Genomic DNA, 22,662 nt, shown 5'->3' with positions numbered 1-22,662 from the left:
CCCTCTTGCATCTCCCTCACACCCTCCCTATCCCACCCCTCTAAGTGGTCATGAAGTATGGAGCTGATCTCCTTGTGCTATGCAGCTGCTTCCCACTAGCTATCTTTTTACATTTGGTAGTGTATATATATCAATGATACTCTCTCTCTTCATCCCAGCTTACTATTCCCCCTCCCCATGTCCTCAAGTCCATAATCTACATCTGCATCTTTATTCCTGTCCTGACCCTAGTTTCATCAGAATCTTTTTTTTTTTTTTTTGAGATTCCATATATATGTGCTAGCATACGGTATTTGTTTTTCTCTTTCTAACTTACTTCACTCTGTATGACACACTCCAGGTCCATCCACCTCACTACCAATAACTCAATCTCATTTCTTTTTATGGCTGAGTAATATTCCATTGTATATATGTGCCACCTCTTCTTTATCCATTCATTTGTCAATGGACACCTAGGTTGTTTCCATGTTCTTGTTAATGTAAATAGTGCTGCAATGAACACTGTGGTACATGACTCTTTTAGAATTATGGTTTTCTCAGGGTATATGCCCAGTAGTGGAACTTCTGTGTCATATGGTAGCTCTATTTTTAGTTTTTTAAGGAACCTCCATACTGTTCTTCATAGTGGCTGTATCAATTTACATTCCCACCAACAGTGCAAGAGAGTTCCCTTTTCTCCACACCCTCTCCAGCATTTATTGTTTGTAGATTTTTTGATGATGACCATTCTGACTGGTGTGAGGTGATACCTCATTGGAGTTTTGATTTGCATTTCTCTAATGATTAGTGATGTTGAGCATCCTTCCATGTGTTGTCTTGCTAGTTGTCTTGCTAGTTGATTGGCATGGGGCATCTAGCACAGGAGCTTGCAGGCCGTTGGGTGGAGCAGGGTCTTAGGGTTGAGACAGAGATATCTGGGAGAGCTCTCGCCGATTGATATTATATGTGCCCGGGAGGTCTCTGGTGGTCCAATGTCCTGAACTCGGCTCTCCCACCTCAGAGGCTCAGGCCTGACACAAGGCTGGAGCACAAAGACCCTGTCAGCCACATGGCTCAGAAGAAAAGGGAGAAAAAAAGAAAGAAAAAAATTATTAAAATAAAAAAGATAATAATAATAATTTTGAAAAAACAAGAGAGCAACCAAACCAATAAACAAATCCACCAATGATAACAAGTGCTAAAAACTAAATTAAACATAAAAATTAGAAACAAATCAGTCACAGGCAGCAAACCTCAAGTCTACAGTTGCTCCCAGTCTACCACCTCAATTTTGAGATGATTCATTGTCTGTTCAGGTATTCCACAGATGCAGGGTACATCAAGTTGATTGTGGAGATTTAATCTGCTGCTCCTGAGGTTTCTGGGAGAGATTTCCCTTTCTCTTCTTTATTCTCACAGTTCCCAGGGTTCAGCTTTGGTTTTGGTCCTGCCTCTGCTTGTAGGTTGCCCTCAGGCATCTGTTCCCACCCAGACAGGACAGGGTTAAAGCAGCAGCTAATTAGGGGGCTCTGGCTCACTGGGTGGGGAGGGGTATGGTCGTTATAATTGGAATGCTGGGCAAGCCTGCTGCGTCAGAGGCCAACGTGATGTTGCAACAGCCTGGGGCACACCGTGTGTTCTCCCGGGGAAATTGTCCCTGGATCACGGGACCCTGGCAGTGGTGGGCTGCACAGGCTCCCAGGAGGGGAGGTGTGGATAGTGACCTGTGCTTGCACACAGGCTTCTTGGTGGTGGCAGCAGCAGCGTTAGCGTTTCATGCCCGTCTCTGTTGTCCTAGCTGATAGCCTCGGCTCGCGCCCCTCTCTGGAGCTCCTTTAAGCAGCGCTCTTAATCCCCTCTCCTCTCCACCAGGAAGCAAAGAGGGAAGAAAAAGTCTCTTGTCTCTTCGGCAGCTCCAGACCTTTTCCCGGACTCCCTCCCGACCAGCCGTGGTGCACTAACCCCTTCAGGCTGTGTTCACGCCGCCAGTCCTCTCCCTGGGATCCGACCCGAAGCCTGAGACTCAGCTCCCAGCCCCGCCCGTCCCGGTGGGTGAGCAGACAAGCCTCTTGGGCTGGTGAGTGCCGGTCGGCACCGATCCTCTGTGCGGGAATCTCTCCGCTTTGCCCTCTGCACCCCTGTTGCTGCACTCTCCTCCGTGGCTCTGAAACTTCCCCCCTCCGCCACCCGCAGTCTCCACCTGAGAAGGGGCTTCTAGTGTGTGGAAACCTTTCCTCCTTCAAGGCTCCCTCCCACTGGTGCAGGTCCCGTCCCTATCCTTTTATCTCTGTTTTTTCTTTTGCCCTACGCAGGTACGTGGGGAGTTTCTTGCCTTTTGGGAGGTCTGAGGTCTTCTGCCAGCGTTCAGTAGGTGTTCTGTAGGGGTTGTTCCACATGTAGATGTATTTTTGAAGTAGGAGGAAGGTGATATCCACGTCTGCCATCTTGAAGGTCCCCCAAGTTAACAATTTTTGGTAAGTCAAAACAATTTCCCAACATCAGAAATACTAAAATGTTTTAGGAATCCTGGCATAAAAATAAAATCAAGTTCAATTACTGTTATCAAGGACTGCTTTATTATACATCTATCTCAGATTAGTCTTAAAAATGGGCTACCACGATTACTTAACAACACCAATTTCACTAACATTTAACAATGAATCCTTACTATTTTCTTTTCTTTTTAAAATTTATTAATTTTTTTATTGGAGTATAGCTGCTTTACAATATTGTGTTAGTTTATACTGTACAGCAAAATGAATCAGCTATGCATATACATATATCCCCTCTTCTTTTGGATTACCTTCTCATTTAGGTCACCACAGAGAATTGAGTATAGTTCCTAGTGCTATACAGTAGGTTCTCATTAGTTATCTATTTTATACATAGTATCAATAGTGTATATATGTCAATTCCAGTCTCCTCGTTCATCCCATCCCCCCTTCCCCCTTGGTATCCATACGTTTGTTCACTACGTCTGTGTTTCTATTTCTGCTTTGTAAATAAAATCTTCTATACCTATTTTTCAGATTCCACATATATGTGTTAATATACCATATTTGTTTTTCTCTTTCTGACTTATTTCACTCTGTATGACAGTCTCTGGATCCATCCATGTCTCTACAAATGGGTACATACATACAATGGAATATTAGCCATAAAAAGGAACGAAATTGAATCCTTAGTATTTTCTATGTCCTGAGCTAAATATGTTTTTCTATTTCACTTATCCTCCAAACAAAACCAAGTTTCCTATTAATCCTTCCTAGATTACAAAGGTAGAATCTGGAAAAAATTTACAAAGGCTAAGAAAATTGTTCAAAACACTCAATAACTGGCAGAGACTATTTCAAACCCAGATGTGACCAATTTCCTAATCCATGTTCTTATTGATTCTGGCTTAGTATTTTCCTCTCTACTTCACAGCTAGATGTCTGCAACAATTTTCTAAAATAAATTCTACTGAAAATCTACAAACTGCTATCAGATTATCCCAAAAGTGTATTTGTTGTCAACTTCTCTGGAATTTTTTACTAGCTTCCCACTGGGTACTGGATTACATAAAATGATCGTCTGTACGTTCACATTCCTCTCTCTATTGTCCCCACACTCCCATCTCACCACTCCCACAGCCTCATCTCTTCTTCAACCTGCCTCAACTACTTCAAATTCCCTGAGCATGGTCATGATTTTCTCTCTTCTCTTATTCACTCTCCAGCATTCTGACTTTTGAAATCGGGTGTGTTAAAGGCCTTTCCCAAATATGGCATCTTCCCCCTGAAATCTTTTCTAACATCTTTCTACCCTCTATCTTTCAACCTCCCCCAATTTCTGTAACCTTAAATGTCCCATGCTTCTTTGCCATTCACTGCCTTGTTGATAGCTGTATTACTGCATATGCGTTATTCAAATAATGTGATGCCTTGCCCATACATTGAATACACACACCTCAGAACTGTGCCCGTATGTTTTGTTGACTGAAAAAAGAAAAAAGCACAACGTGAGAGTTGTAAGTTAAGTTTTACTTGGGGCAAAATGAGGACTATAGACTAGGAGGTAGTATCTCAGATAGCTCCGAGGAACTGCTCTGAAGAGCTGGGGGTGGGAGGAGAGGAGTCAATATACTGTGATTTTGGTGAAGGGGGAGATGTGCAGTCAAGCACACATGTTGGCAGAGGCTTGCTGCCAGTCACGAGGAGGTTGCTGCCAGTCATAGGAACAGATGTCTCCATGAATGATTTTAGTGCTTTCCTAGATGTGAGAAGATGCAAGAAATTGGGCTCATAAAACCTTCTCCTGAAAATATCTAACTATCTGAAGGCCTGTTCTGCCAGGTTTTCCCAGAGCACAGAGTGTCTCATTCCTGATCTCCACCCTGAACTACTTTCAGGTGTTGTAGGTCAGCAATTGCAGTAGCTAGTGACTCAATTCTTGCAGAGACAGATGGCAAGTGACAATTTTTATTTGGCAGTTTCTATGCTAATTTCTTTCTTATAGAACTTACTTTGACGTCTGTATTTATAAAGAAACACAGAGTCTAATAGAATGAAAAAAGGTAATTTGATAAAACACATTCCTCTGTGATAGTTATTACATTTTTTTGTAGGTTGGTTTGATTTTAGTTTAGTTACTTTGAAAAATCAGGGAAAAGTTGGCACTATCAGTTTGCCTAGGGACTAGGATGCAGTGCTTTAAAAAATTTGTTTTGTGGGAGATGCCCAGCTTCCAGTTTAGACTTGAGTAGTTACATTAACTAGGAGGACCTTATGATTTATTTTTTAAACTGGGACAGCTTTAAGAGATAACAGGGTATAATTCAACCAGGACAGTCTTGGGAAATTCTGGTTCCATTAACTAGCTGGATGATCGTAGGAAAGTTGTTTAATCTCTTTGGGACTCAGTTTCCTCATCCATAGATGATAACTTTGAATTAAATGTTTGAGATTTCTTGTGACTCTAAAATTTCTGAAATTACAATGGTATTGCAAATTTGTTATAGTTCCTTGTTAATACTTCGTATTTTTCATTTTGGATTCTGAATTCAGGGATATGTGAATGCAGGAAATGGTAGTATCAAAGAACTCTTTCAAAAAATGATAAACTTTAGAAAACTCTTAGTTGGAGTTAAGGATTAACTTTTTAGACTAACTGGGAAAGAGTTCAGTAGCAATTAAAATTGACTAGTTGGTAACACAAAATAGCCTATTAGGGATGAATACAGATAGTGAATGTAATACAGATAATGAATATAATCTTCAGGTTTTAAAAAGGAGTTGTGTGGGAGAGGCTTTGGAAATGTCTAGAAGAACTCTGGTAGATAAGAAATGAAAACTGCTCCAGAGAATATGCTTATGCAAGTGGGTATGAGAAAAGTTTATATGACTGTTTGGGGAAGGGTAAATTGTATTAAATGTTTTTGATCTTTCTGGATAATGAGTTCTAAGGCTGCTAGAAATATATATTTTTAAATACGTTTCATCCAAATTAAATATCAGTGTTAACTTAATTTTGATTTTTTTGTGTTTTCATGTAGAAACACAAGTTTGTCGTTTCCTCCCCCTTCCCCGTCCTCTCACGCCCTGCCGCTTAAAGTGGCTTTAGAGGTGTGTGGTCTGTTTTCATACTGTATACTGTAATGTCTAGTAGTTGCCTACGTTTCCGAAGTCACCTAGAGATTACCTCAGCATCTTCATGTAGCAGTTTTTTTTTTTTTTTGCGGTACGCGGGCCTCTCACTGTTGTGGCCTCTCCCGTTGCGGAGCACAGGCTCCGGACGCACAGGCCCAGCGGCCATGGCTCACGGGCCCAGCCGCTCCGCGGCATATGGGATCCTCCCAGACCGGGGCATGAACCCGCATCCCCTGCATCAGCATGCGGACTCTCAACCACTGCACCACCAGGGAGGCCCCATGTAGCAGTTTTATGCAGTCATCCTCTTACCTCATCCCAAATGCCAGGAAATAGCCTGACCAGATGCAGATAAAAATATTACACTCTGTTTTAATGCTATTATTTGAATTTCAAAAAAGAGGAAATGATCCTTAATTGTAGATTCAATTGTTATTTGCAGGTGCAAAAGGGAACTTTGGCTGCCTCATTTAATAACTTGTTCCAAGAGTTCAAAGGTGAATTAAAAGGGTAGTGAAATTTAATAAATGCCTGATTTAACTAGGTGTTGCCTAGACAAGTTTATGAGTCCTTCAGGAAAGGAACAGTACATTATACAGCAAAAAGAACTTCTATTAGCTAATCACCCGATATCAGAAAGGTATAACCCTGTTTTTCTCTTTTAAGACATCCATGTTTAATTTTTTATCTCTTGCCAAGAAAATGATTACAGTTTGTTGTTATTCACGGTCTAGGTTTGGAAGACATAAGTGTGTCTGAAACTTGCCTATTCCACATTTCTACTCAAATAATTCAGCTTCTGCAGAGAGGGCTATTTTATTACTGTGGGAAGAAAAATAAACATAGGGATTAAATGGAATATGTTTCTTGGTTTCCTACATTAACTGCTTTTGAGGTTATTTCTTCCTTCAGCTGTTGTATGAGCAAAAAAGCAATAAAGAAGTGCATTTCCATGATCGATTATATGCTGGGATATAAACAGTAGAGGTTTTTTTTTTTTTTTATCAGACTCTTCAGTTTCAATAGCCTGATATTTTGCTGAACATTCCTACACATTTAAAAAATCTGACATGTATTGGAATATAATCTTTTACATGGAGAACACAATTTTTCTCTTTAGTTAAATAGGATTTCTTTAAACTTATTGTGAAATTATCTTGCTGCATCTAGATACAATAGTTCTGATTTCAATGTAAAGTCCTCCTTTTTCATTCATTGTGAACTGATTCTCCATACATGGACTTTATATTTTTATCCAAAGGCATGCTTCAAGTACAACAATCAGAATGAAATACCAGTGTGTGGCTATGTTTTTACAGGAGTTTTCTACATCCAAAGTTTAGCTTCTTGTTATCATCTTTACAAAATTTAGTAGAAATCTCAGTAAAACAAAACAAACAAACAAAAAGACCACCTTAAAACAGAAATGAGGCTTAGGCAAGTTAAAAAAAAGAGTAATTTGTGAGATTTTTAAATAATAACATAATTCTTGGGAAAATCTAAAAATTAAATAGCTAGGCAGTAAAGTCAACAACAGGTTGGGAAGGCCAAGATCCACATATCTCTTGTATACATGCCATGCTAGGTTGGGATATACGTATCTCCTATATATAAGATACATATATGTGTACACACACACACACACACACACATCAATGAGGTCCTGTTAATTTCTATTTGGTCTCTGAAATCTTTACTGAGTGTTCACATATATATCTCAATATTTCATTCCTTATAATTACATAACTAAGGGAAACCATTATAGGTTCCCATAGACACGAACATCCAAATACAAATTGACTGTAAAGAGTTATGAGAGGTATTTACATAATTTGAGTCTCTACTGTATAATGGGTAATTATTTTATAATAATAAAAATAATTTATTGATTATATATGCTTTATTAGGCATCATACTAAGTACTTTAACTACATTTCACATTTATTCTTCATACCGATGATATGAGATATGCACTGCTATTGTCTTTATTTTACAGATGAAGAAACAGGTTTACAGAATTTAAATAATTAGTCTAAGATCATAGGGCTAGAAAACAGAAGAGTTGGGACTGTACTATTGGCTTACCTAACCTAAATTTTTTTAACATACCGTATTAAAAGTAGAAAAAATTTTAAACCTCTTGCATAATTTTCTTCCTGATCCTAACGAGTTCTTTTAGAGTCCTGTTATGTTTCTTAATATAAAGAAACCTGGGTACAATCAATGATCATATATTATGATTAATTAATTAGAAAATTGAGATATTTTCAGTGTAATTTTTCACAATATAAATAAACTATATTCTAGTTTAATTGCTTTCATAACTGATCTTTCAATTGGTTTAAAAAATAGAAATAATATATGTTTGCTTCTTAACAATAAAACTAAAATACAAATTCCACACTCAGGTATATCCAGCTGAAGTTGTGAAAATAATATAGAAAAATTATTTTTCAAACAATGATTTTAATGCTTTTTATTTCTTGCACATGTTCAATACTCTGTCTAGTTATATGAGTTAAAAAATATTCTACCCAGTACATGAGGGTTTGTAAACATATTGTTTATATTAAATGTCTGGTGTTTGGCACTGCTGTTCAATACAAACATCTGGATTTTACCTCAAATACTTAAAATTGTTGACATAGCAATCTTTGATAGTTTTGTAAGTGAGGGGCATATAAAAACAATGAGCTTGATATAAACTAGAAGAAGGGTTTAGGAATAGGAGTTAGGAAAAATGAGTGCAAGTTGAGAAAAGAGGTGCATAGACTTGGGTCAGAGAGAAAAGGTCAGAAAGATGAAGAGAAAAGTCTTGGAAGGTATGTAGGGGATGACTGAAAACAGATGCTGACAGCGGTCAGCCAAGAGGATATGATGATTCTGAAAGTTATTTATCCTTTAAAGATAGAAAACCAGAAATGGCCTTCTGTATCCAAAGGGAAAGACTGAAAAGGATATTTATTATCCAACTTTGAAGAGAAAAATCATGAAGTCAAACCCAGTATGTGCGTACCACAGGGATGGATCATTGTTCTTGCAAAAATGGAGTTAATATGAATATGTACTGAAAAGGGTTGTTATAGAGCATTTAAAAAGTTAATACATAAGCAAGGACTAAGGATGTAAATGCTGTCAATTATTACTATTATAATAATTATTTCAATATTACTTCATTTGTCATTCCCCAGTTTTCTATGACTAGAAGTATTTGGGAAGTAGAGTCATAGGAAAAATGTAAAGGAGTAATGGAATCATCCTGATTTGAGATATTTGTGATATCAAAGGTCTAAATAGAGTTTGCATTTTTTGTTTATACTTTCAGTGTAATGTTTTAGGAAAAATGTATAACAAAATTCCTATTGTAGTATCAGATAATGTTTTCAAGAGAAAATATCGAAGAACTGTTTCTTATAGGGAGATGTTTAAGTTTATATGTTTAAAATGACAATATTAACTAGGTAAATAAGATAACCAAAAATTGATTTATCTTTGTTTATAATTTGTTTTTCTCAAGATTATTTGAAGGAATTTCAGGAAAAACACTGGAGGGCAGATAAATATCTTTTAATTATAAAATCAAAGGCATAGAAGATTTAGATTTATCTTTTAAATGGAAAACCTTTTAAAAAATGATATAAACTAGTGAAGAAATTTAGGTGAAGACATTAATAGTAGTTTATTTCAAGAAGTCCTGTAAGTTTATTTTCCAATGAGCAAAAGGTTATGCAGTACTTAAATGTAGTAAATTACAGAGTACTAAAATGTTACTTGTCATCATGACACTATTTTAGTTTGTTGTCATGGTGAGAAAATTAATTTGCGTTTGGAAAAGAAGACTAATATTGCTAGCTACTTGCCAAATATGATATTTTAAAATATCCTGTTTCATTCTAATCTTAAAATGGTAAACATTATGCAATTTTCAAATACACAAAGATATAGAAATGTTATGTAAATGTGTTAACTATTTTAATGCTTTTGGAACAAAATCTGCATTACTGAAATCTAATCATTTTATATTCAGACTGCAAGTGGTGTTCGGTCAAGTGAAAAACATGAATCAAGCAATATGAAGGCAATGTGTAACCTACCAAATTATCCATTTGAGGCTATGTTCTTGATTTCGTATAAGCAAAATTTCTTGAAATAGACATGAAATATAATCAACAGATTTCTTAATGTGTCATGGTTTTCCATAAGATTCTTCCCTTTGTTTGCACAGCTGCTTTCTAGAGACCTGTATATCACATTTCCCTTACATTATTGTCAATGCTGTTTTAAATCTAGTGACCATTTCCAAGAAGAAAGTTGCTTGCACATATGCTTGATCTTATGAAAACTTAATCCACTGTTTCATAATCATTGAAAGCTTCAATTTTTGTAGAGTCAAGATGTTTAGATTGTTCAATATATTGTTAAACTGTGATTTCATTAAAAAGGGAGAAATATTTATGAAAATTTAAGCTGGATAATATAGTATAGCATATTCCAAAATGTATTACATTCAATCATTAGAAATATTATGTTATTGGGTAATTGATTTATAGATTGATTTATTGGCTTTGAAGAAATATAACTCAATCTTGAAATAATATTTGGCTCTAAAATAAAACGGATAGATAGGCCAATAGTGATGTGAACTTGATGCTGAATTACATGATTGATTTTTGAGCACATACGCTTCTTTTTTTTAAATTGAAGTATGGCTAATTTACAATGTCGTGTTAGTTTCAGGTGTACAGCAAAGTGATTCAGTTATATATATATTCTTTTTCAGATTCTTTTCCATTATAGGTAATTACAAGATGTTGAATATAGTTCCCTATGCTATAGAGCAGGTCCTTGTTTACCTATTTTATATATAGTAGTGTGTATACGTTAATCCCAATCTCCTAATTTATCTGCCCCTGGCTATCCCCTTTGGTAACCATAAATTTGTTTTCTATGTCTGTGAGTCTATTTCTATGTTGTAAATAATTCATTTATATAATGTTTTTAGATTCCATATATAAGTGATATCATATGAATTTGTTTTTCTCCATCTGACTTATTTCACTTACTATGATAATCTCTAGGTCCACCCATGTTGCTGCAAATGGCATTATTTCATTCTTCTTTTTATGGATGAGTAATAATCCATTGTTTATATATACCACACCTTCTTTATCCATTCATCTGTTGATGGACACTTAGGTTGCTTCCATGTCTTGGCTATTGTAAATAGTGCTGCTATGGACACTGGGGTGCATGTATCTTTTCTCTGGATATATGCCCAGGAGTGGAATGGCAAGATTATATGGTAATTCTATTTTGAGTTCATTTTTATATATGGTGTTAAGGAATGTTCTAATTTCATTATTTTACATGTAGCTACCCAGTTTTCCTAGCATCACTTATTGAAGAGACTGTTTTTTCTCCATGGTATATTTTTGCCACCTTTGTCATAGATTAATTGACCATAAGTTTGTAGGTTTATTTCTGGGCTTTCTATCCTGTTCCATTCATCTATATGTCTACTTTTGTGCCAATACCATACTGTTTTGATTACTGTAGTTTTGTAGTATAGTCTTAAGTCAGGGAGCATGATTCTTCCAGCTCCATTCTTCTTTCTCAAGATTGCTTTTGTTATTTGTGGTCTTTTGTGTTTCCATACAAATTAAAAAAAATTTGTTCCAGTTCAGTGAAAAATGCCATTGTTAATTTGATAAGATTTCATTGAATTTGTAGATTGCCTTGGGTAGTATAGTCATTTTAACAATATTGATTCTTCTAGTCCAAGAACGTGGTATATCTTTCCATCTGTTTGTGTTGTCTTTATCTGCTGCCAGCTTCATTTTTGCAAGGGTCCATTACCTGTAACATTGGACACCTCCTCTTCCAGTGTCCAGTGTTACTGCTACAGTGAATTTCTCACTGTCTCTCAGTGTTTTAGGTTCTTTCATGCTTTTGTGCCTTTCCATAGGATGACATTCCCCTGATTTTTCAATGGTAAAATGATCCTTCAAAAACCCAGTTCATATGTCACTTCCTCTTTGAAGCTCTTATACTCAAAAACAAATATGAACACACTTACTGAAGCATGGGTAAATAAAATGATTAAGGACTTAACACATAGAGAGATATAGGTAGCCAAAATTCAGTTGATATTCAAGACATGAATATTAAAACAAGTAGTCATGAGGTGGAGATCAGCAAAAAGATAAATATTTAAAATATTCTAGAGCCAGAGTTTGCAAGGTAGCTAAATGTCACTTGTCTCTTACTGATGGGAATGTAATTTTTTTCAAATGAATTTACTGGAGGAAAAATTAGCAATCTATTTTAAAAAGTCTTAAAATATAAAATTTATCCAATGATTCTAATTCTAGAAAGTAATCTAAAAGAAGCAGAGATGTACAAAAATATTGGCTAAGATAAAGACCTTCAAAATCTTACTTTTAAATAATGGTATCTGGAAAAAGAATGATGGACTACAGACACTGATTAAAATTTTATTTGAAAAGAATATGTTATAACATGAAAATATCCATGTTACTACATTAAACAAAAAAGAGAATTATAAGTATCTTATATTTGTATAAAAATGCAGATACATAGAAACACTAGAAAGATATCCATACACAGTAACTCAGATGATGGGATTATAGGTGGTTTTTATTTTCTTGATCATAGTTTTTTATTTTTTTCTAAGTTTTTTACAACAAATATATATTACATTTATCATCAGAATGTTTACATGATTAATCATCCAGGTGTTTTAGTTAGTCCTGTCTTTGCTAGGACAAAAACAAATAAAATTTTATTTTAAGGAGTTACATTACCATAGAGATATATTAGAAGTTATTTTCTTGGCTTAAGTGACCCAAAATAGTGCATAATTCCTTTGCTTTCTAAAAATTAAATTTCAAACATACAGAAGAAGAATGATATTTGAAATAATCTCTATACCTGAAATATTGTGTGGGGTCAATTTACATATTTTCTGGATTTTCAGTATTTGCTAATGTCTCTGGAAAGTACGTGGTGAAGAAGATTGGGAGATTGTTGTGATTGGGTAGGAAGGATATGAGTTGGGTAGGATAGAACTGTCTTTTTTTTTTTAATGTAGAGCAGTTCTCTTGCAACATTGCTTATTTATTTATTTATTTATTTATTTATTTATTTATTTATTTATTTATTTATGGCTGCATTGGGTCTTCGTTGCTGTGCATGGGCTTTCCCTAGTTACAGTGAGTGGGGGATACTCTCCATTGTGGTGCGTGGGCTTCTCATTGCAGTTGCTTCTCTTGTTTCAGAGAATGGGCTCTAGGCGCATGGGCTTTAGTAGTTGTGGCTCACGGGCTCAGTAGTCATGGCTTGCGGGCTCTAGAGCACAGGCTCAGTAGTTGTGGTGCACCAGCTTAGTTGCTCCGTGGCATGTGGGATCTTCCCAGACCAGGGCTCGAACCCATGTCCCCTGCATTGGCAGGTGGATTGTTAACCACTGCACCACCAGAAAAGCCCAGCACTGTCTTCTTAAGCATCACAGAATTTGGACATTTTTTCATATGTGTAATCTTGAGATCCTGGGTCATGTATATACCTCAAGAAACCCTGGATTCCTACACAAAACAGAACAAAGAGGTTTTGTTTGAAGATACTCTTACAACAGGTTATCTATATCTGTATCTATATCTTTACATCTTTGTCTATATCTAAGCCAATTAATGTTTATTGTTGGTAATCCATAGATCCTAGTTGACCTTTTGCTGCCCTATTAAGAGTCAAAACTGGAAGACAAATCTCATAGTTTCTCCCAAAGTATATAGAGGATCCCTTCTGTTTATGACATTAGGCCAAGATGTGTACTGCTATAGCACAGATTTTCAGGATGGCCTACTGTTTTTGTGTAACATTATCAATGTTCTCTCTTCCTCAGACTCCCATCATACAAAGATACATTAAACTCCAGCTTTTGCCAATCTTAGGTGTTCTTCTATGCACAGGGAACCTGCAGTGTATACATAAATTTAGAAGCTTTCAGCAGACTTGGGATTTTGCCTGGCAAACCGAAAGATGTGAAATATTTTCTGATGTATGAAGCACCAGTCACTACTTTGTAGGTCAGGGGGAATTGAGCTGGATGTACGACTATAAGTGATTTGTTTATGATTTTGACAATGGTATATGTAATTTTGTTTATGCATGTTTCTTTAACAGTGGCTTCTCTGCTCCTTTGACTGGCAGGTAGTGTTCAGACATTGACAAAACAATATATTTCCTAAAAGTCCCCCCACAAAACAATTTTCTTTTGGACTTAACCTCTTCCTTCCTTCCTTCATCATTTTTAGTATATGTGATAGATCAGAAAAATAGGGAGTATTTTCTTCATTTTTTTTGAGAACTTCTTTTTCTTAACCTGAATTATTATTCTCCTTCAAAAAATGGACGTTGAGAGTTTTCCATTGCACAGCTAATCCTCCTATCTCTGGTATATGACGTGCCATCACTTTTCCCCTGTGGTTCTTCTTTTTCTCCTATCTACCAATATAGCTGAGTGTTTCTCTATTTTAACAACATCAACCAGACTTCCCTTAAAGATAACCTTTTCCAACTGTACTTAACTCTTCACAGTCGAGTTCCTTAAAGTCAGCCTGACTGTAATGGCTCCACTTCACACACATTACTCTTTGGAAATGTGCTCTCAAACAAGTTATTGTTGAACTCAAGGATTTGTTTTCAGTCACCACTCTTGAAACCCTTTTATAATTTGATTCTATTTAATGCCACTTATTTAAGTGGCAAAAAAATATTTCTTGGACTTTTAAAAAACTTCCCTTCACATTTATTTCTCTTATCACTCCTGTATGGTATCCTTTGTGGGTCCTCCTCTTCTTCTCCTCTTCCTCAGCTTCCTCCCTCTTCCTTCCAAATGTAAGTCCCTCAGAACTTCTTGTATATTAAGCTCTGGATCTTTCTTTTTTTTTTTTTTGCCACTTTCTGTTTCAATTCCTAACATCATCTTTATTCTTCAATTTCCAGAACACTTTCTTCATTTTGCTGTGTGTTGTCTGTTTTGTTTTAAATCCATACCTGGCTTACTCCCTCTTCTTTAAGTTTAGACTGCATATGCCCTAATAATCTCTATATTTTTACACCTATCATAATTGGCTTTAAAGTGTTTCATGGAATTAAATTCCCTATTCTTTCTTCTGTGCTTTTAATATTTCAGGAAAACTATTTTTTGTGTGTGTCCGCAGAGTGCTTTTCTGAATGGACTCAACAGGGATATTTTCTAAAAGGTGATGAAAACATGAATACTGTGGGTGGGAAGGGATGAATCCTAGCAAACTGTCTTGATTCACACCGTGCCAAGGAGCCGCCACTCTTTGCCTCTACTCCTCAGTCTCTCCCATTTTTGGACTTGGTTTAGATTCATTGCGCCCTATGCACTTGTCATGGGGGAAGAGGGTAGGTAGGACATTTTTATTCTGTTAAGATATGGAAAGTGGATGTTTTAACATTGTTTCTGAGGAAATTTTTCTGAAATTAAATAAAAAAAAATACAGAAGCCTGAAAATTAATGGATTTTTACAGAGCATATTTTTCTGTGGCCTTGTTGAAAATATCCAGTGTATCTAGTGTGGCCAAACTAGGCTGACTTAGCTCTTTACTCACCAAACCCATGGTTCCTGAATTTGTCTGAGAGATGAAGACAGAGAGGATAGACAGTGTCGAGTACAGCTGTGTGGCAGTGATATTTGGCTTCTGGATGGATTCCTGCAGAGCTCATGGGTAGACTCCACTAACAGGTCCCTATGCTTGGGTGACCACTTGATTGAAGGTAAAAAATGGCAGAATTTGCTCACAGTTTTTATGGAATAGAGAACTGTAGAAACAGTAGCAATTATATTTAGTTATATTTCTTTTTCTGTGCATTAGAACATAGTCTTCTCTGGATTGCTTTTCTTCACAGGGAATGAAAGCAGCATATAGTCTACAAGATTGCCTGGCGTGAGAGTAGCTCTGTTTCTAAGAATCATTGAAACAGCTAGATTTTTAGTTTTCATGAAACTTCTTTTAGTAAGAGGCACTTTTACAATAAAAAATACGTAGATTAGTGAGCATGAATGATAAAAAGAGTTCAGAGAAGGTAGTCTTGAAGTATAAATCTGAGAGATACTCTCATGGGTTTATATATGGGAGAAGATGAAAGCTGAAATGTCTGAGCTCAACAAGGTAGAAATGTCAGGTACTCATGTCAGGCTAGAGATAAACCTCGGATTACAGAGGTTTCTTCTGAAGTCTTCTGTACATCTAAGCCAGAGCCACTTATGCAGTTGTTTCCCAAAAGAGGATTATCCTCTTTGAGTGATCAATCCTCACTCTGAGTTTGGTGCATTAAGATTTCCAAGAAATTCTCTAAATTCAAATCTCTTGAATTGTAAAAATCTTAATATAGGCCTGAGAGTTTGGCAGACAGGAGTCAATTTGGTCTAAACAAATCAAACAATTGAGCAGATTAAAAAAACAATGTTAGGTTACTTCAGCCCAAAATAAAAACAGATTTATATATTATGTATTCTGAGTATTAACTCAAGTAGAAATTGTTAGAAAATTAATCTATACACACAACAAGAATACTGAATATTTTAAATCCTAAACCAATCTTCACCAGTTTTTAAGGCATTGATGCATTATTTATGTTTTTATTGCATGGGTTTCCTGGTGCACGCATTTATTTCTCTTTTGATGGTTTATTGAGAACACAAAGCATGTGTCTCATTGTACTCTTTTTGTTCTAGAAGGGCTTACATTTGAAAGCGGTTGGCTTGTGGGTCTATTTTTGTTTTATATCAGTTCTTTTTTCTATCATTTTGTGGACGTCTTGTTGCCAAACACTCATCTGCACATAAGATTCCTGAGACTGGTAGTAGTAGTATACTGATAAATGGATTTACTGCAATTTGTTAATCCATTCACTTGTCGATGACCATTGGGTTATTTCCAGTTTGGACTATTAAACTAATGCTTCAGTGAGCATATTTCTATCAGCCTTCTTATATAGGGTATGATTCCTTTTCTCTCAGGTAAATACTAGGAGTAGGCTGGATTATATGATACAGGCATCCTTTGCTTTTGAAAAAAATGGTCAACTGTTTCCAAACTTCTTGTGTTATTATATATTTCAACCAGCAATGTATGAGAGTTCCATTTTCTCTACATCCTTGTCAATGCTTAGTATGGACAATTTTTAAAATGTTAACTGTTCTAATAGGTATTTAGTTGTCTCTCATGTGGTTTCAATTTGCATTTCCTAATGAATAATGATGTTGAAATCTTTTCTTTCTGTGTTTCTTTTTTTTATATACAGCAGATTCTTATTTGTTATCTATTTTATACATATTAGTGTATATATGTCAATCCCAATCTCCTAATTCATCACACCACCACCCCCCACACTCCGTTTTTCCCCCTTGGTGTCCATATATTTGTTCTCTACATCTGTGTCTCTATTCTGCCTTGATGAAATCTTTTCCTGTACTTATTTCCCATTCACATATCATCTTTGGAAAGCTGTCCAGATATTTTGCTCATTTTTTATTGGATTGTTTGCTTTCTTAAGCTCTGTCTATAAACTCTTAATAACAAGTCCTTTATCAGATATATGCTTTGCAAATATTTTCCTTAAGTTTATGGCTTTTTCTTTTCACTTTCTTAACAGTGTCTTATGAATAGCAGAAGTTTTCAATTTTGGTGAAATTCAATTTATTCATGTTCTTTTATTGATTGTGCTTTTCATGTCACATTTAAAAATCTATTGCAAAATGCAAAATCACAAAGATTTTCTCCTATGTTTTCTATAGTTTTATGTTTCATGTTAGATGTATGATCCCATTATGAATTGATTTTTGTGTGTAATGTGAGATATGTATCAAAGTTTATTTTGTGCAGCTGTATATATCTAATTATTACAATGTAATTTGAAAGGATTATTCTCCACTGAATTACCTTCACACTATTTTAAAAAATCAGCTATCTATATATATGTGGGTCTATTTCTGAACTTCTTATTCTGTTCTATTGATCAATTTGTCTACCTTTATGCCAATACCAGACAGTTTTGACTATTTTTGCTTTTTAATGTCTTGAAATCAGGTAATGTTGGTCTTCCAACTTTCTTCTTTTTCAGTTTTTTGTGTGTTTTAGCTCCTTTGCATTTAGACCCTTTACTCAGCTTTTTGTAGTGTTAATATCTTACATAACCATGGCATATTTATCAAAACAAAGAAATTAACATTGGTACAATACTATTAAATGAACTACAGATTTTAATAGAATTTCACCAGATTTTTCTTTAATATCTTCTTGCTGACCCAGGATCCAGTCCAGGATACAACGTTGCCTTTAGTCATTATGTTTAGATTTCTCCAGTGTGTGACAGTTTCTCTGTCTTTCCTTGTTTTTCATGACTTTGTCACATTTGAAGAGTACTGGTGAAAAATTTTGTAGAATTTTCCTCGGTTTGGGCTTGGCTGGTATCTTATGATAAGATTGGGTTCATGGATTTTGAAGAAGTGTATTATCTTTTTTATATATTTTTCGATTTGGCTTGATAAAATTTTGTTTGGAATTTTTGCATTTATATGAAGAATATTGGTCTATATTTTTTTATAATCTAATAATGTTTTTGTTTGAATTTGGTATCAGGGTAATGATTAATTCATAGAATGAGTTAGGAAGAAATTGTTCCATTTTAATTTTTTGGAAGAACATTTGCAGAACTGGTATTCTTTCTTTCTTAAATGTTTTGTGGAATGCACCAGGGAAGCAATCAGGGTCTTGTGTTTTCTTTGTGGGAAAGTTGTGGCCTCTCCCGTTGTGGAGCACAGGCTCCGGACGCGCAGGCTCAGTGGCCATGTCTCACGGGCTTAGCTGCTCCGCGGCATGTGGGATCTTCCCGGACCGCGGCACGAACCCATGTCCCCTGCATTGGCAGGCAGACTCTCAACCACTGAGCCACCAGGGAAGCCCATGTGTTGCTTTTTAAGAAGCACCATAGCTGTGTTTCCTGAGTAGTAAATGGTTGTATCCCTTTTGACCAGATAGAAGGTTCTGTTTTTTATGAACTTTCTATAGTTCATTTTAACATCCTAAGTATAACTAATGTGATTCCTTAGGAATAAAGTGAAAATAGGACAAAACTGGTGATGTAAGTCTGAGAACTACACTGAGTTGAGAACAAAAGAAAACAATTCAGTGAAGACCTGGAGAGAAATAAGAGAACGAATGAGAGAATCAGAGTAGAGAGAAATAATGGACATGAATGAAGAACATTGTTTGAAAAGGTAGTGATCAACAGTTTCAAAAGCTGCAATAGTGACAAATAAGACTAAGACTGAAAGTATGCAATAGACATTCAACTAGAATTATGGACTTTTGGAAGTAAGCTAAAAGGTGATAATGATGGGTAATTGAATCTAAATTGAAAACTAACATATCAGAACTTCCATTTCACTTTCTTTAAGATTCTCTTATTTCATGCAATAAACTTATCACAGACTTTTTTTTTTTTTTTTTTTTTTTTACTAAAGCAATCATTGAAAGAGTACCAACAATAACTATTACCTTTTATTGAGCATCTCTTATATCTTGGGCACTGTTACACATTTTAGATATATTATTTAGTCTTTAGCCCAATAAATTAAACATTATGTTTATCTATTTTACAGATGGGCAATTGGGCATTTAGAAAGCTTAATTCAAAAGTTACACACACAGTAGTTCTCTAGTCACTACAAATTGTTTGAGAAAATTAATATCCTTATCAGGATCTCTTCTGAACCTTCTTCACTCTTTTGTTAACAGGCATTATTTCCTCAAGAGGAAAAAACTCTAAAGAGAAGACAGAGAAGAATCCCAATTGGTGACACTTTTTTCAACCTCATTTATGCTTCAATTTTGAAACACTCTATAATATTTAGGAATTAACAAAAAGGTTACATGATAGATGATAGAAACTACCTAAGTTTTTTATTTAAAAGTATTTGTTGTCCATGGAATCCAGCTAAAAGACTCTATCAGTTACTAAAACATCCCTGCAAGCCAACTGCTTTCAGAAAGGCCTCTAGACTAACACAAGATGGTGCCACTAGCATACTATGGTCAACAGTTTGTGCCATTAGAATGCTCTTACCAACTGGCCACAAGCAGCTCATTAACACATCAACACATAGATGAAAAACAAAAGCAACCCAATAACCAATCTGTGGTCAGAGTTGAATCCCATAGTAATAACCCTGCAGTGCATCCCCTAAACTCTAACCAGAAGGTACAGATATGCTCAACATTGCCCTCTGCCAAGTCTCAGGACACAATTTCACAGGACCTCTATAACAGGGCTCTGAAATCACCATTATCTCACTCCAAATGTCAGGCCACACCTTCACTACACCTCCACCAGAGAACTCCCTTGTGGCCTAATAAGAAAAGCTTGAGCTCACCGTTGTCCCATGCCAAACCTCAGATCACATCTTCACTTGACCTCACCAGGACATCATTGCCAGAGCCCAATCAAACAGCCTGGAGCTCACGATTATCCTTTCCCAATCCTCAGAATACATCTTCCCTAGACCTTTGTTGGATAACACCTTCACTGAAGTCTAATCGAAGAGTCTCAAGTTCATCATTATATGCCCTCAAACATCAAGAAACTCCTTCCCCAGAATACCTATGGACACTGTCATCTTTGGGACCTAATCAAAAAGCCTTTAGCTCAGCGTTACCCCAGTCCAAGCCTCAGAAATCCTCTTCATTGGATAGCCTTTGGACCTCTTTGTTAGAGCACAATCAAAGATGTTTGAGCTCACCATCACTCAAATCTACACCTCAAATACATGGCTTGCTTCAGACATCACCTTCTTTGGAGCCCAGTCAGATGACTCTGAGCTCATGGTTACCTGATTCCAGACCTCAGACAACACCTGTATTGAGCTCTAATTCCAGTGTTCTGAGATTAACGTTGTCCAACTCAAAAGAAAGGAAATCACCTTTACCACATTCTGTGCATCAGTCAAAGAGTTTGTCATTGTTCCAGCCCAAAACACTTGATCGTAACTTCAGAACCTTGAGTTCACCAGTGTGTCACTCAAAATTTCAGAACACCACTTCACTAAGTGACAAACACGAGGCCACAGATCTTCCCTCACCCCATCCCAAACCAAATATCTCAGGTCCATCATTATTAAGCTCCAAACACTGCATCAGGAACAGAGCTGCTTTAACATTGGGCTCCAGACTCCAGAGTAAAAGCAGTTTTGGTCTTTATGAAAAGACAGAACCAAATAAGGAAATTCGATGGACTTTAGGTTATATTCATTCCTACATTATCAAAGGTGGAACGGTCCCTGATGATGTTGTAAATAAAATTATCAATTCTCTCTCTAAGGTCAGAATCCAGAGAGAGCTCTGTAGGCAGATTCTCTTTTGAAGGATGAGGGGACAGGCAAATCCTCATCCTGGTCCCCGCCTTTCATCAAGTTATATGGTTTGTTTAGCTTGTGCTTCCTGCATAAAATCTCAGTGTAACCATCTTACAGGAAGGAAAGACCCTCGTGCTGCAACACTATCTGTCAGCCCAGCACCTGAGACCACTCCTGAGGGAGAAATAGAGGTGAAACTAGTTTTTGTCCTTTCCCTACCAGAGACTTCTTTTTCATTCCCTGTGAAAGAAAATCAGCCGGATGAAGTCCCTGAAGAAAACTTTGAAGGAATGGGGGAGATATCAAAATTTTTCCCTACATCTGAACCTGATATCACCAAGGAGGCTAATGTGAAGAAAACATGGCTGACAGTAGCCCCTGAAAACCAAGCTGTAAGCCAACAGCCCCAAGCTATAGATTGTCTGCTCTATGTTAAGAAAAGTAGTAACCCTCAGTCACAGTCCGTACTCCCCTCCTCTTCCTCCTCATCATCCTCCTCATCATCCTCTTCTTCCTCTTCCTCTTCCACTACACCCCCTTTACCCTCTCCTCCTCTGAAAGAGTCTACCACATCTACTCTCTCAGGTTGTGTGTCCACTAAGGTGCTTAGTTACCAACGGCTGCCTCCAGGGGTCTTCTGGCTTGAGTTTATATGTAGTAAAAATCACCAGCCACTTCCTGGAAAACCATGTCCAAGTCAATCACCATCTCCCAAAACAAGGCCTATGAGGAATAGCACCACAGTAAAAAGGAGAAAGGGGCCAAAGATACTGTTCAAAATGTTCCAGACAAAGGTTCAAAATGAGAGAAATCTTGATTAAATTAACTTTTTTGTTTCTTTGAATGCAATTGACCTCTTAGTTCTTTGACATTAGAGATTGATTTCCTATCATGCTTATTAAAATTCTTAGTATTAACTAAGTGTGCCTCTATAATTCAGCTGATGAAGCAGCTAGTTCAGGGGAACTATTACTCTTAAGTCTATTTTCTACTTAAATAATAGACTATGATCTCCTAGAAGCCAAATTGAATCCTATGTTTTTAACCAAATGCCTTGCTTACAGTAACCACTATAAAATAATTGTTAAATGAATTAATAATAATTGGCCATAGACCAGAAACACCTCATTTGTCTTGCCCTGAACAGTATCTAACTCATTGTTATTCTCCTTCCTCATAAGATATAATAATGACAGTATCCTTAAACCAGTGTATGCTAATCCATTTCCCTACCTGTAAAGAAAATTCACATCATGTTCAACAGGTAAGAATATATATAGAAAGGAATCTTTTCAGTTATGTGTTCCTAGGGAAAATTCATCTATGCTAAGATCCCACACTCTAAAATGCAATGATTTACTCAACTTTAGTTAGCAAATCTCAGGAAAGAATACCTAACTGATGCAGACAACCCTACCTTATTCTGACTGTGCCAACATTTAAATTATGGGCTCTAGAGTCACTTGTTCATCACTTCTACCTATACAACCTAAACGGGTTAATAAAAATGTTTTAAAATGTTTCTGTTCCACTGGGTCCACTAGTAGTGGGAAAAGGAGGGAATTGTCTTACCTACTACCTTAAGTGATTAT

At 36.3% G+C, this 22,662-nt stretch overlaps 1 protein-coding gene across 1 annotated transcript; it reads left to right on the top strand.

Annotated features, from left to right (window-relative positions):
* Positions 1-19,731: 19,731 nt before the first annotated feature.
* CSNK2A2IP (casein kinase 2 subunit alpha' interacting protein) lies at positions 19,732-21,891 on the top strand (the record flags this gene model as incomplete). The annotated part of the gene is given in 2 exon segments (XM_082625510.1): positions 19,732-21,075; positions 21,079-21,891. Coding segments are annotated over 2 exon segments (2,157 nt in total).
* Positions 21,892-22,662: the final 771 nt, after the last annotated feature.

Source organism: Mesoplodon mirus (genome assembly GCF_964341445.2).
Source record: "Mesoplodon mirus genome assembly, chromosome: 6".
Taxonomy (NCBI): domain Eukaryota; kingdom Metazoa; phylum Chordata; class Mammalia; order Artiodactyla; family Ziphiidae; genus Mesoplodon; species Mesoplodon mirus.
Note: the sequence above shows the minus strand (reverse complement) of the source record. Positions and strands in the feature narration are given on the sequence as shown.